Raw genomic sequence first — 13,347 nt, forward strand, 5'->3', positions numbered from 1 at the left:
AATTTAATCTGTGAGGCAAAATAATCAGAACAGTAGTTAACACCTGAATAGGTGAGGTAGGGATTGACTCTGAAGGAACATGCGGAAACTTTCTGGAATGACTGCTGTGCTTTTAATTTTGAAAAGGTTTTGGGTTACACAGATGAATGCATTTGCAAAAACTCAGCAAGCTTATTTTTAACTTTTGTGCATTTCATTGTATGTAAGTGTATAACAAACATTTTTTAAACTAAAAAAAAAATTTTTTTTTAAACTAAACATTAGGGCAGCCCAGGTAGCTCAGTGGTTTAGTGTCGTCTTCAGCCCAGGTCCTGATCCTGGAGACTAGGGATCGAGTCCTGCATCGGGTTCCCTGCATGGAGCCTGTTTCTCCCTCTGCCTGTGTCTCTGCCTCTCCTCTCTCTCTCTCTCTCTCTCTCTCTCTCTGTCTCTCATGAATAAATAAATAAAATCTTAAAAAAAAACTAAACATTAAACTCTACTTACATGCATGTTGAATTATTGGGGGAAGCACGCTGATGTCTGCAATTTACTTTGAAATACATCATAGAGGCAGCCCAGGTGGCTCAGTGGTTTAACACCTGCCTTCGGCCCAGGGCATGATCCTGGAGTCCTGGGATCGAGTCCCACATCGGGCTCCCTGCATGGAGCCTGCTTCTCCTTCTGCCTGTGTCTCTGCCTTTCTCTCTCTGTGTCTCTCATGAATAAATAAATAAAATATATATAAAAAAAGAAATGCATCGTAAAAGTAACATGGAGAGATAAGTAATAAAATATATAGAGCAAAATTTAGAATCCATGAAGTTGATATTTGGGTATTTACTGTAGGATTCCATCAACTTTGCTGTATGTTTGAAATTTTTCATAATGAAAATGATGGAGAAAAGCCCTCAGTTCATCTTTCTAATATATATCCTATGCCTGTAATAAATTATTCCTTCTGTAAGATAGAGGTAGGTTTTTTTTTTTAAATATTTTATTTATTTATTCACGAGAGACACAGAGAGAGAGACGCAGAGACACAGGCAGAGGAAGAAGCAGGCTCCATGCAGGAAGCCTGACGTGGGACTCGATCCTGGATCTCCAGGATCAGGCCCTGGGCTGAACGTGGCGCTAAACCACTGAGCCACCCGGGCTGCCCTAGAGGTAGGTTTTATAGCAATACAAAGACCAGAAATTAGCCCTAGAATTTTCCCTGAAATTTCAAAAGTTAGATGACATACATAAGCATGGTAAGAAAGGTAAGAAACTATAAACATTATTGAAAAGGAAGCCAAGGGCAGCCCCGGTGGCTTAGCGGTTTAGCACTGCCTTCTGCCCAGGGCGTGATCCTGGAGACCCGGGTTCGAGTCCCACATCGGCTCCCTGCATGGAGCCTTCTTCTCCTTCTGCCTGTTTCTCTCTCTCTCTCTCTCTCTCTCTCTCTCTCTCTCTCTGTGTGTGTCTCTAATAAATAAATAAATATATATATATTTTTTTAAAAGGAAGCCAAGTTACCTTAAGAGTAATTACTAATACTGGTGTTTATTATCACCCATAAACAAGATGAGAGTACTGTATTTTGTATCTTTTTTAAAAATTACTTTTAACCACTGAATAAAAGAATCATCTTTTATATCAGGTTACCTATGTGAATAGGCCAAATGTATCTCATCCAAACTTTGTCCAAAATTTGGACATCCAATCATTATTTAAAGAACATTAAGCACTTTCCTATACCCAGTATTATCATTATCAGTATGCTATATATGAGATAAAATAACATCATTTGCTTTTTGAGATCTTTGGAGGAAATCTGGCATAAGTATGTGTCAAACAAATACAGGTGTTTCCTATCTCTGCACTTACTAGTTGTAGGATCTTGAGCAAATTAACTTCTATAAGCCTCACTTTCCTCATTTACAAAATGTGGAAGAATAATGGTAGTTCATACTTCATAGGGATTATTCTGAATGTTGAGCAAGCCAATTCATTTTATATGTATGGCAGTGACTGGCAGATGGAAAGCACTCAATAAACGTAAGTTATCTTTTTTTTTTTTTTAAAGTACATACAAGAAACAAAACATTGAATTGGTGGAAGAATGTGGATACCTTAATTTGCTTAAATAGAACATCATCTCACTAGGTAGTTCAAATAGCAACTACAATAGGATTTGTTTTCCCTCAAACTATGAGAAATGTTTTATAAAGTCAAAGAATGATAATCTTGCTGTATTGATAGTGTGAGAATGCAGAATCACAAAGAACAAAATGCAGAAATACACTTATCAGTATTATCTAGACCTGCTGAAAGAAGCTTTACTGCTTCACTCGGTTTTGCATTAAACACTCAGAAATCTTACCCATAGTGTTTTACACCTATCGCTAATGCTGGTTAAGTAGGTGGGCACCCAGTTTAAGACTCTAAAACAGTCAGGCAGACAGCAGGGGATTAAGGAGGAGCCAGGAGAGTATTAACTGCCACTTCCTTCTAACCTAAGAGAATGGCAGCGTCACACCTGGCAAGTGGCAGAATGATCAGCTGCCATGCCCCTATGGGAAGCTGGAAAGCCCATACTTTTTTGGGAAGCATGCTGTACTGTCTCCTGCTATGTGTGTTATTCACAAATTTTCCACATTCTTTACTATCTTTTACTTTTTGGCATAGTTTTATCAACCATCCTGTTAACAATCATGCAGCCCACATTCCCACATACTGTTTACAATTGGCTGAAACTACTTAGAACAGCTTGTCCTTTTAGTTGGGGTGTAACCCTTCTGTTTGTTACACTGCCCACAGTGCCCTATGGTCTTTCACAATAAGGGACATTTCCTTCCTGGATCATATGTGTGTGGATCCAAGTCTAGTTTGATTTTGGCAGTGGTGAAACATTAGGAGTTTCTCAGTGGTCAGTTCATCACTCGATTAGAAGCATTCTATCCACCCACTCCTACTTGCCCCCAGCCTAAAAAGCAGCTAAGCAACTTAGCTAGTTCTCAGATGCCTTTCTGAGCAGATGAGTTCCTATCATTCATCAAAAAGGAAGATAATGACTTAAAGGAGAAGGGCAAACTCAAACTTCCTTTTTTAAAAACCAGACAGGACTCAAGTTTTAGGATATCCCTTTTTTAAACACTCTCAGAGAGTAGGCTTTCTGCTTTTATATAGCACTGCATGTGCTTTGAAACTCATACAACACTGGTTTCTTTCTTTTCTCTGGTATTTTTAATCTATTACCTCTTACCAGATATATTTTTCAAGATGTAAATTCACTGGGTATGACTGTTTAGATATAGTTAGTGTCTAATTGGAAGTTTGGGGCAATATCCAACACATTATAACTATTCAACTGCTCTGAAACCCCAATAATGTCTCTATAGTGCTCTGAAAGCTTCAAATATTATATTAAATAGTACTATTAAAGATACATAAAACAAGAATGGATTTTTCAATTAGTAGATATAGAAGTATTAGAATTTAATACATGAAGACAGTTTTATTGTCTTGCTCACAAGGTAATCACTTTTACTTTCCCAAATGGTTATCACACTTAGGATCAGATTCAGAAAGATCTATCTTTAGCCCACATACAAATATTTTCCCTTATTCTCAAACATTAGCAATCTTCTTTTCTATCGTGCAAAAGACAGTTATATTTTAGGTTTGTTCCTTTTATTTCTTTTAAATTTATGGACTCTGCTACTAATTTCTTGATGTCTGGAATAGGTTAATATCTTCTCTCCTCAGCCCTGTTGATCATACATAATAAGCCTGAAATGTATCTAGAAACTTCAAAGGCCAGAAAAGGCAAAATTCACATCATTCTTAACATGGGATCAAGCCAAAATCAAAGGAAAAACTGAAGGATTTTAACTTTCTTTTTTTCCTAAGTAGGCTCCATGCCCAATATGGGGCTTGAATTCACAACCCTGAGATCAAGACCTGAGCTGAGATCAAGAGTTGGACGCTTAACCAACTGAGCCACCCAGGCGCCCCACAAAACAGAAAGATTTTATTGTAAATTATCCAAGCTACAATCCCATATTTTAACCTTAAATTTGAATCAGCAATGATTTTTACTGCTGTTTCCTCCTCTTCTATTTTTACTATTCTTTTGAGGCTGAATCAGAGAAATGTGCTGAACATGTGGATTGCAGCAATGGATTTCTCAAACAGGAAGCAAAAAGAAACAACTTTCTCCCTTAGGTTGCTTTTATTTAACAATCTGAAGAATGATTATCTGAGTTCAGGATTATATTTAGATTGGTCCTAACAAAGAAGAAAAAATACTTGTTTCACAACTAAGATAGAAACAAAAATCTTTTGTAACTAATCAGTCAATACACACACTAGTAGGAATTGAGATGTTATCTATACTCTTCTACAAGGAGCAGAGCTGGTGGGATCCAGGATACCTTTCTTTATCTTATTGCATAGTTATGAAAATACTGCCTAAGCAGAATTGGAAAACCCACCAAATAAGCAGAACGGTGAAATGAGTACAACATTTTTAATTGTATTAAAAGCTGAACAAGCTACATATCAGAAAAGAATCTGGCTTAAAGTTTTCTTGTAATCTTTTATATTAGTCTATGATAGAAACATAAATAATCAATGGGAATACCAAGCCAAGAGAATAAAATCATAGAAGAAAAGATAATCTGGGAACTAGAGCCAATTCCTAATGCAACATATAAATACAAAACATATATATACATATGATTTAGAAAAATGTGATGATACATTTATGGCTCAAAAGTATTCCATTACAGACTTCTTTTCTTACCCTTAGGCAAAGTTTGGTATAGAGGATAGGGGATTTCTTTCTATATCTTCTACATCTTTCTTTTTTGTCTCTCCTGCTTAGTCTTACCTATAAAAATTCTATACCATCCTTTAAGAACCATGTTAAATATTTCTCCATCAATAACCCTCCCCCAACAACTGAAATTAACTTGTCTTTTGTGCTCCCCAACACTTCATATTTGTATCATCCCCCAGCTAAAAGCTCTAAAATGCTAGGCTTCTTGGGGTGTCATTCTAAAAAAATCTTTCCATAAATTGAAGTCCCTATCGCCCTGTATATGGCAAGAATTTAAAAAAAAGAAGTCACAGTCATCTGAAGTCAACATACTGGAAAACTTGCTATGCAGATAACAAAAAGGAGGACTGAACATAGCTGCTCGGGCGTGTGGCTAAAAGTCTCATAAGTTACTTGTCAAAATTTAAAATTATCTCACTCTTTTTCACAACTTCTGTTCGTTGTTTCTTCTTCCCCAGGGTCACAAACCATCTGGTAAACATAGCAGCTGAAGACCCTGCTGGGTTTCTGTTCTATGTGTAGTACCAAGTCTCTGTCAAAGTAGACTTCGTGGCTGTATGTCTGTAATAAAAACATAGTCAAATGAAATCTCCTCTTCACACAACCATATTCACAATTATATCACTAAAATGTCACAGCACCTATCCTAGGGATCTTCAAATATATACTTGGAAGCAAAAAATTGCTTGAAATAATTTATTTTCATTATTATGAATATGCAGATTACTTATAAGAAAAGTATTACACAAAATGTTGAAAATGAAAACAGCTCTCGTTGAAGAAGTCCGAACACCCAGATTCTATTGCCTATACTGCTATTTCACTGTGTGACAGTGGGCAAGTTGCTAAACCTCTCAGGTACTCCATTCAAAAAACAAAAGATTAGGGATCCCTGGGTGGCGCAGCGGTTTGGCGCCTGCCTTTGGCCCAGGGCGCGATCCTGGAGACCCGGGATCGAATCCCATGTCGGGCTCCCGGTGCATGGAGCCTGCTTCTCCCTCTGCCTGTGTCTCTGCCTCTCTCTCTCTGTGACTATCATAAGTAAATAAAAATTAAAAAAAAAAAAAAAAAGATTGGATAAAATAATGGCTACTCTTCCTTATAGTTTTTATATTCTATAATAATTTAAAAAGTAGGCAAATATTTCCAAGAGTGCCTGGAAACCCTACATGCTTAGATATCAACTCTATTAAATATTTGGGGGGATTTAATACAGCATACTTCCATTTTTAAAAATGTTACCAAACTTACAAAAAAAGAAACAAAGACTATGGTAAGGAAATAATATGTCTCAGAATAAAACATAAAACTTTATCTTTAAGTCCTCTAGAAAGGAGGCATCCTCTAGTTCCTAGGGAAGGAAGGCTTAAGAAGTACTCATTTTGTCCTGCAGGATGATATCCTCTTTCATGTGGTTATGGGTATAAATAACCCTGGACTGACATGAACACAGTAACATCTATTTCAACAAATGTCACTTAGTAAGAAAATTCTTACAACTTTGTATTACATTCTACTCACCACATCCCATGACTCCACTAGTGGAATGCTTTTAAGTAAAGTTCCATATTCATTACAGTGGAAATCCAGGTGAGCTTTTCCTTCAGCATCTATTTGAGTAACAGCTACCACAGAAAGCAAGTCCAGCTCATCTTCATAGTCCACAATTTTAAAAGTCTCAGGGAATCGATGGAGAAGGCAGAGAAGAGGGACAAAATCCAGTTATCTAGTTAGGGTTATTTCTATTTGTAGTTTAACTATTCTATTACTTATTTTAAAAACAAAGAAAGAATGAATGGGTGAGAGCATAGGTAGAAATGTGTCTCTACTTTCTGCCTACTAAAGTCCCAAGATTTGAAGACTTTAAGCAGTATCCTACAGATTCTAACAGAACCAAGTCTATGTAGATCTCAGCCAAAGTACTGCTAAAATTTTCTATTATGACAGCAAACTAGAACTTCTCCAAATTCAAAAGAGGTATTCAATTGCTGCCTCTGATATGTATGTTCACCGGTTCCCAGATAGGACTAAATATATGAAATTCAGTTCTGAAACCTAAAAACTACCCACTTTGTCAGAATGGTCTTATCCAGAGAAACACAAGCCATTTTAAGAAGAACTGATAGCTTATCACATACTATTTATGACTCTATTTGCCATTTTTAAAAAATGTTTTGGTACTCTAAAGAAAGCAAAAAAGGCTGTTTATACTTGCAGAAGAATATTAATTAGGAACTGAAATCCAACCCATGGGAACAGGACTGGGATGAGAGTAGTTAGCTGGAAATGATTAATGGTGGTAAAGACTTAAGAGAGAAAACTCTAACCTCAAACTCTGTTTAAGAAGTAAACCTGGGACTCCCAACAGCCTCACAGGGGAAGCAGATCCTTGCCAGCCATCCAGGGATGGACCACAGGAAGGAACATTTTGGCAGGCATAGCAAGTTTCTTTGAATCACCATATATTAATCATTCACTCACATTTGGTCAAACTGCTTTTTAATCTATTTATATTTTCTGCTTTTACTACCCATGACATAAAAATTTACAGAGATTTATTATATGTGGTTCCTCTTTATTTACTTTTGCCCTAATACTACCTTGGTCAAACTTCAAAGAGGAGACTTCTTGCCTGGGTGTCACTGATTTTAGTTTTCAGCTTCTCTTTTACAGGCTATAAGTCTTTGTTTTCTAATCTCTTGATGCAGAGTATCTCTCTCTTTGCTACCATCTTCTCCTTGTAAATTATTTTTGCTACCTTTTGGTAATTTTAGTCTGTCTTTCTCAAATATAGTTTTATATACAGGAGCTTTCTGCTTTGTTCTCAATAGATTTCTATGATTCAAAAAATTAATATACATGTATTTACTTTATATATGATTTTATATAAAACTATATATATATTTTATAAAATATACCTTATAAAATAAATATACACCTATTTCTATTTCTTTTTGAGATTAGCCACATACTGGTCAAAAGGTGACAAAAAGGGATCCCTGGGTGGTGCAGCAGTTTAGCGCCTGCCTTTGGCCCAGGGCGCGATCCTGGAGACCCAGGATCGAATCCCACGTCAGGCTCCCGGTGCATGGAGCCTGCTTCTCCCTCTGCCTGTGTCTCTGCCTCTATCTCTCTGTCTCTTTCTGTGTGACTATCATAAATAAATTAAAAAAAAAAAAAGGTGACAAAAAGGTCACCTCCAACCTTTTTAAAATATTTTCAAAAACTATCCTTAGAAGGCCACTCTAATGTTTCTACCTAGAAATGATCACACAATCAACCCAATTATCTGGTCTAAACAGATTTAGTATTCATGCAACAGTTATATATTTGAAGCATGACCAGTGTCAGTTCATTTCATAAGAACTTTCAATGCCTCTTTAAAAGAAAAGGATAAAAGTATATCAGTTCAGTGACTGGAGATGTCAAGTTCAGGCCAGAGGCTGAACTAATTTATCACACCCTCACACCCTTCTTCCCTAGCTCACAATCATTAACAAACATACTCACGTCTCAGAAGTAAAAAATAAAGCAAAAGCCATAAGGTCATCAAGATATAATTCAAATATTTTCTATTAAGAAATTTCCCTAGAAAGTGTGCTCATTAACAAAACAAAACAATGTTAGTTGTTTTCTAATTATTTCAGTCCTATGAATCTTTCTGCAAATCAAATCTTATGAATAATTCCAGTATGAGAAGAGAGGATGGCAGCTGGTTAAGTATCCATCTTTGGATCAGGTCATGATCCTGGATTCCTGGGATAGAGTCCCATATTAGGATCCCTGTTCATTGGGGAGCATGCTTCTCCCTCTCCCTCTGTCCCTCTTCCCTGCTTGTGCTCTCTCTCTCACCGGATCGCTCTCTCTCAAGGAAATAAATAGAATCTTTTAAAAAAAAAAAAAAAAGAGGATGATGGGGATGCACTAGTTGAAATACCATGCACAATCCTACCAATGAAGTTTGCATGGAACTACTCACCCCCAACCTCTACCCCAGAGTCTGGAAAGCATAATTTAAAAATCACAGGGCTAGTATACACTAGTTTGGCTTGTTATCTCTGGTTAAAATAATACCTCTTGTTCTGGGTCATCATCCAGAAGGTTAAAAGTTCTTTTCACCACCCGTCCAGAAGCTGTAACAATGGGTAAATTTTCATTCTATCATATGGGAAGAAATAAAAAGATGAGTCCTATTATGTGCAATAAATAGCAAAACTGTACTAAATTTCATTAAGTAACCAATCCTTATCTAACATCTACAATTCTTTCCCCTACTGAGAAAAATCTGAATCAGATTTCTGATCCACCAATTAGTAAAAATACTTCACTAAAATAAATTTATGGATAAAATACCAAAATAGGCAAACGATAAATACAAATGTAACAGATTTGTTACTTCACTCGCCCTTCTGATTTTTGCTATAGTATAAGTACAGCAATACAACAGTGGATCTGCTTTTGGAAATTTCTCTCTGCATAATTTTCTTCATGTTCTTAATTTGCACACTAAAGGAAAAGAACTATCTAGAGTTAAAGCATGGTATGTGATCTTTAAAGATTCATATCTACCCCAACCTACTGTAAGTGTGCACAATTAACTAAACCCAAAGGTCAAAAATTCATCAATAGAAACTCAGAAAGGAAACAGAAATTAGCAAAATGTAAGCTCAAAATAAGCTCAATATAATCAACTCTTTTCAAATCTCAATTGTGCATGGGGCTGGCTAAGATCAGCTACCTATGTAGACAAAAAAACCCAGGCTTTTATTGTGCTGTTCTTTTCAGCCACACTAAAAGACAAACACATTTGTACACTATATTCTCAAACAGACAGTGATACAAAGAAATTTAAAGTATTCCTGGCTTACTTTATTCTTCTCCCTGTTGGCCAAAATGACAAAATCTTCAGAGATCTGATGCTGGGCACTATTATTTTCTACTTCATTTAGCTTTAAAACTCTGAAAAAGGAAAAAAGATTCTAAGAACCTGAGACCCAACACATCATCAAAGTGCCAAAGTTTAAATACTGAAATGAAACTCAACAAATGAAAATTACAGGAACAACACTGAGTTAGTTCTCCTCTCCTCCTGTTGAGTTTGAAATATTAATGTCTGATCACTTTAGTGTCCACAAACTCCTTCAAATTCAGATATTTTGTTAAACAGAAAAACCTGTGACAACAGGTACTCCTGAAGCAGATAATGAAGCAGCTTCCTCAGGCTTAAGCCATCTTCCAAACTGGCTGAATGAAAGTTACTCTAAAGAACTTTATCTGTCATCCTGCAACAGGTCTTTAACATATCTGCTTTAACATGGCATTATAGTAGATATTGGCATTTTTTTACTGGATTAGCAACTAAACCTGAACTAAGAATTTTCACGAAAGAGTAATATTTAATTTAATATTTAAAAACTACAATTTACTTAATAACTTTTATCGTAGGATTATATTTAAAGATTTTGGTTTTCTGAGTGCAAATGGTCTCATGGATCAAGCTTATTAAGCAAAAAAAAAAAAAAAGAAAAGAAAATAATTTGCTCACCGCCCACGCAAATCTGTTCACAGCATTAACAAGCTTCAAAAGCACAATGTTCTCAAAGCTTAAAGTTCTCAAAGCTCAATGCAGGCAGAGAAGGGCAGGGAGAAGCAGCTACTGTGGCCAGGGAGAGCCAGAAGCCTTAGAGTTTGCCAGAGACAAAGAAATCAGATTAGGGATGCCTGGGTGGCTCAGCGGTTGAGCGTCTGCCTTTGGCTCAGGGTGTGATGCCAGGGTCTGGGGATCAAGTCCCATATCGGGCTCCCTGCAAGGAGCCTACTTCTCCCTCTCCCTTTGTCCCTGCCTTTCTCTCTGTCTCTCTCATGAATAAATAAGCAAAATCTTAAAAAAAAAAAAAAAAGAAAGAAGATTATATTTTAAATTACTCAATTTGTAATCTTAATTAGTGCCAATACTTAAAAGTGCCTATCTTCTAGAACCTGGCAAAAGGGCACACACTCTTTGTGGACCTTATTTTCATAAGCTCAAACTACTATTAAAAGGTGGGTAATGGGGCGCCTGGGTGGCTCAATCAGTTAAGTGTCCAATGCTTGATTTCAGCTGGGGTCATAATCTCAGGGTTGTGCGATCAAGTCCCAGGTCAGGCTCTGCACTGGGAGTGGAGCCTACTTACGATTCTCAATCTCCCTCTGCCCCTCAACTCCCTCTCCCTCTCTCTTGCTCTTAAAAAAATAAAAAAAGAAAGAAAGAAAAAGTGGATAGCAACAAACATTAAAAGGTTTACTAAAGCTGAACCACAGTGAACTATAGTCTTTAAGACTTGCACCTACTCTGTGCTAAGCACTATGCTCAATATTGGGTTATAGGTATCAGCAAAACAGATTCTTTCCCTGTCATTATGGGGCTGATGACTCCAAAGCTAGATATTTAAACAGACAATCAAACAAATATTTAATTAAAATTGCTGTGTTAGAGGAAGATCACACAGTGGGTGCAATGAAAATATGATGCGAGAGCTAATCTAACAAGGAGTATCAGGGAAGGACTCTATGAAAATGGGATATTTAAGCTGGGAATGAAATATGAATAGAAATTAGGCAAGGGAACAGAGAGCAGAAACACACTTCAGAGGAAGCAGGTCCCTGGCTGTCTGAAAAGACAGCATGACTGAAGTAAAAACGGAGTGGAAGGAGGGTCTTTCAGACCATGATAAGTATGTTGGTCTTTATCTCATGAACAAGAAGCCATAAAAAGGTTAAAACAGAATCCACTTGGTTAGGTTTTGTGTTTGTTAATGGTTCTAAAAAATCACTCTCCCTGCTGAGAAGAAAACAGGCTTAAGGAGTACAAAATTGGATTCTTGGAAGTCCTGTAAGTAGGCTATTACTATAGTCCAGTCTAGTCATGACAATGATCTGCCCAACATGGTGACAGTGGCCAAGGGAAGAAAGAGGCAGATTTAAGAAATATTTAGTAACAACAAAAACAACACAAAAAAAGGACTCACGGGATATATGGGTGGGGTGTGTGTGAGAGAGAGAGAAAGAGAGAGAAAATGCACATGAGTATATGTACTGATGAAAGATAAAGAGTGTTCCCTTTTGAATTCAAGATTTCTGGCATGAGCTTAGATGAGAGGTTTGGGATAGGACATAAATTTTGGAGTTTTGGAATATACACGATTTTTGAAGCCAAGGGAATAAATAGAATCATGCAGAAAGGGAATGAAGAGTGAGAAGAAAATAGGGTCTAAATCCTGAGGACATCCAATAATTAAAGTGTGGGCAGAAGAGAAAGAACATGAAAGGATACTAAGAAAGACACATCAAAGAGGGAGGAAAATACTCAGAACTGAGGTGTCAGGGAAGCTAAATGAAGAGTGTTTCAGGGAAGGAAAGGTCAACCTGATGGTAGATGTAGGTCAACAAAGCAAAATAACTTCAGCACTGAAGCTGTCTTTCAGAACAAACACAAATCATCTCTCATTAATCCTGCAGAATTAAAACATGATGAGGACAAGCCAATCTGAATCTCCTTTTACCCATATGTCATTCATTAAATAATTTATTTAAATGTAATATCAACAAAGAGTAATACCTACAAAGAATACTGATGAGGCTGAAAGAATCAAGTCAAGTTTTCTAGATGCCAGTCTCTAAGGAACCAACTATAACAAGCTAATTATTTCTACAACTGAGTCAACAGTTAGCTGGCAAAAATAAACATGCCAATAAATGCTTCCAAAAAGCTACTTTTCACTTTAAAGTAACTAATAAAAATACTCACTTGACCTGATTTGGGCCAACATGTATTATTCTACCAGAAGCATCAGGATGAAAATAGATCCAGTCAGATTCGAGAGAACAACATTCCATTTCTTGGATCCCATTTTTTGCCTGAAGTTGGGAAAAAATATTGAAAATAAAGAGCAAGGGAAAATAAAATAAGTTTCAAATTTAACATCAGTGATAGATCAGCAAATCAAAGGTACAAGGAAGAAAAAATATCAACAGTTGAACTGGAATACGTAAAAGAATTGAATTAGGACACTCATACTTGAGAAATCCAGAACATTTACTCTGTACCACACAATTTATCTCAGGAATAGTAACTTAACAGTTATTATATTTCAAGTATCCAATTTGTGTCAGGCACTGCAGTAGATATTTTAGAGTCATTTCATTTAACAACACTCAAAGCATATATTATTATCCCCACTTTGATGAGGAAACTGATATACGAGGATGAATCATTTCCTCAATGTTTTACACGTGCTAAACAGCTGCTCTGATTCTGAGGTCCAAGGACTTGTTCCATGATATAACTCTGTATAATCATGCACACACAGTTCCCTATAACTTCTGCCTCCCTTGCCTATCCCCAGTAAACTGTCAAAAGGAGTGTTTATAACGCACAAAGAAAAACATGCAACCCAATCTAAAATCTCAGAAACAGGTCATATAATCTCCTTGGAGAAGTCAGACATTAACCTCTAAAAATGAAGAAATGGTCTAATAATGCTTAGCCTTTTAGGCAAGTAGAG

General features: G+C 36.6%; 1 protein-coding gene across 3 annotated transcripts in view; it reads right to left on the minus strand.

Moving 5' to 3' along the window:
- The window catches only part of DCAF17 (DDB1 and CUL4 associated factor 17), a 56,622-nt gene that overhangs the window by 19,076 nt on the left and 24,199 nt on the right, over positions 1-13,347 (minus strand). For all 3 annotated transcript variants that reach the window (XM_055307902.1, XM_055307903.1, XM_055307900.1), the window contains exons 10-14: positions 12,591-12,700; positions 9,673-9,763; positions 8,879-8,962; positions 6,326-6,481; positions 5,223-5,365 (exon numbers count right to left, since the gene is read on the minus strand). In XM_055307902.1, coding sequence (XP_055163877.1) covers positions 5,223-5,365; positions 6,326-6,481; positions 8,879-8,962; positions 9,673-9,763; positions 12,591-12,700 — 584 coding nt within the window. The remainder of the gene's footprint in view (positions 1-5,222; positions 5,366-6,325; positions 6,482-8,878; positions 8,963-9,672; positions 9,764-12,590; positions 12,701-13,347) is intronic.

This window comes from Nyctereutes procyonoides, unplaced genomic scaffold (genome assembly GCF_905146905.1).
Source record: "Nyctereutes procyonoides isolate TBG_1078 unplaced genomic scaffold, NYPRO_anot_genome, whole genome shotgun sequence".
Classification (NCBI taxonomy): domain Eukaryota; kingdom Metazoa; phylum Chordata; class Mammalia; order Carnivora; family Canidae; genus Nyctereutes; species Nyctereutes procyonoides.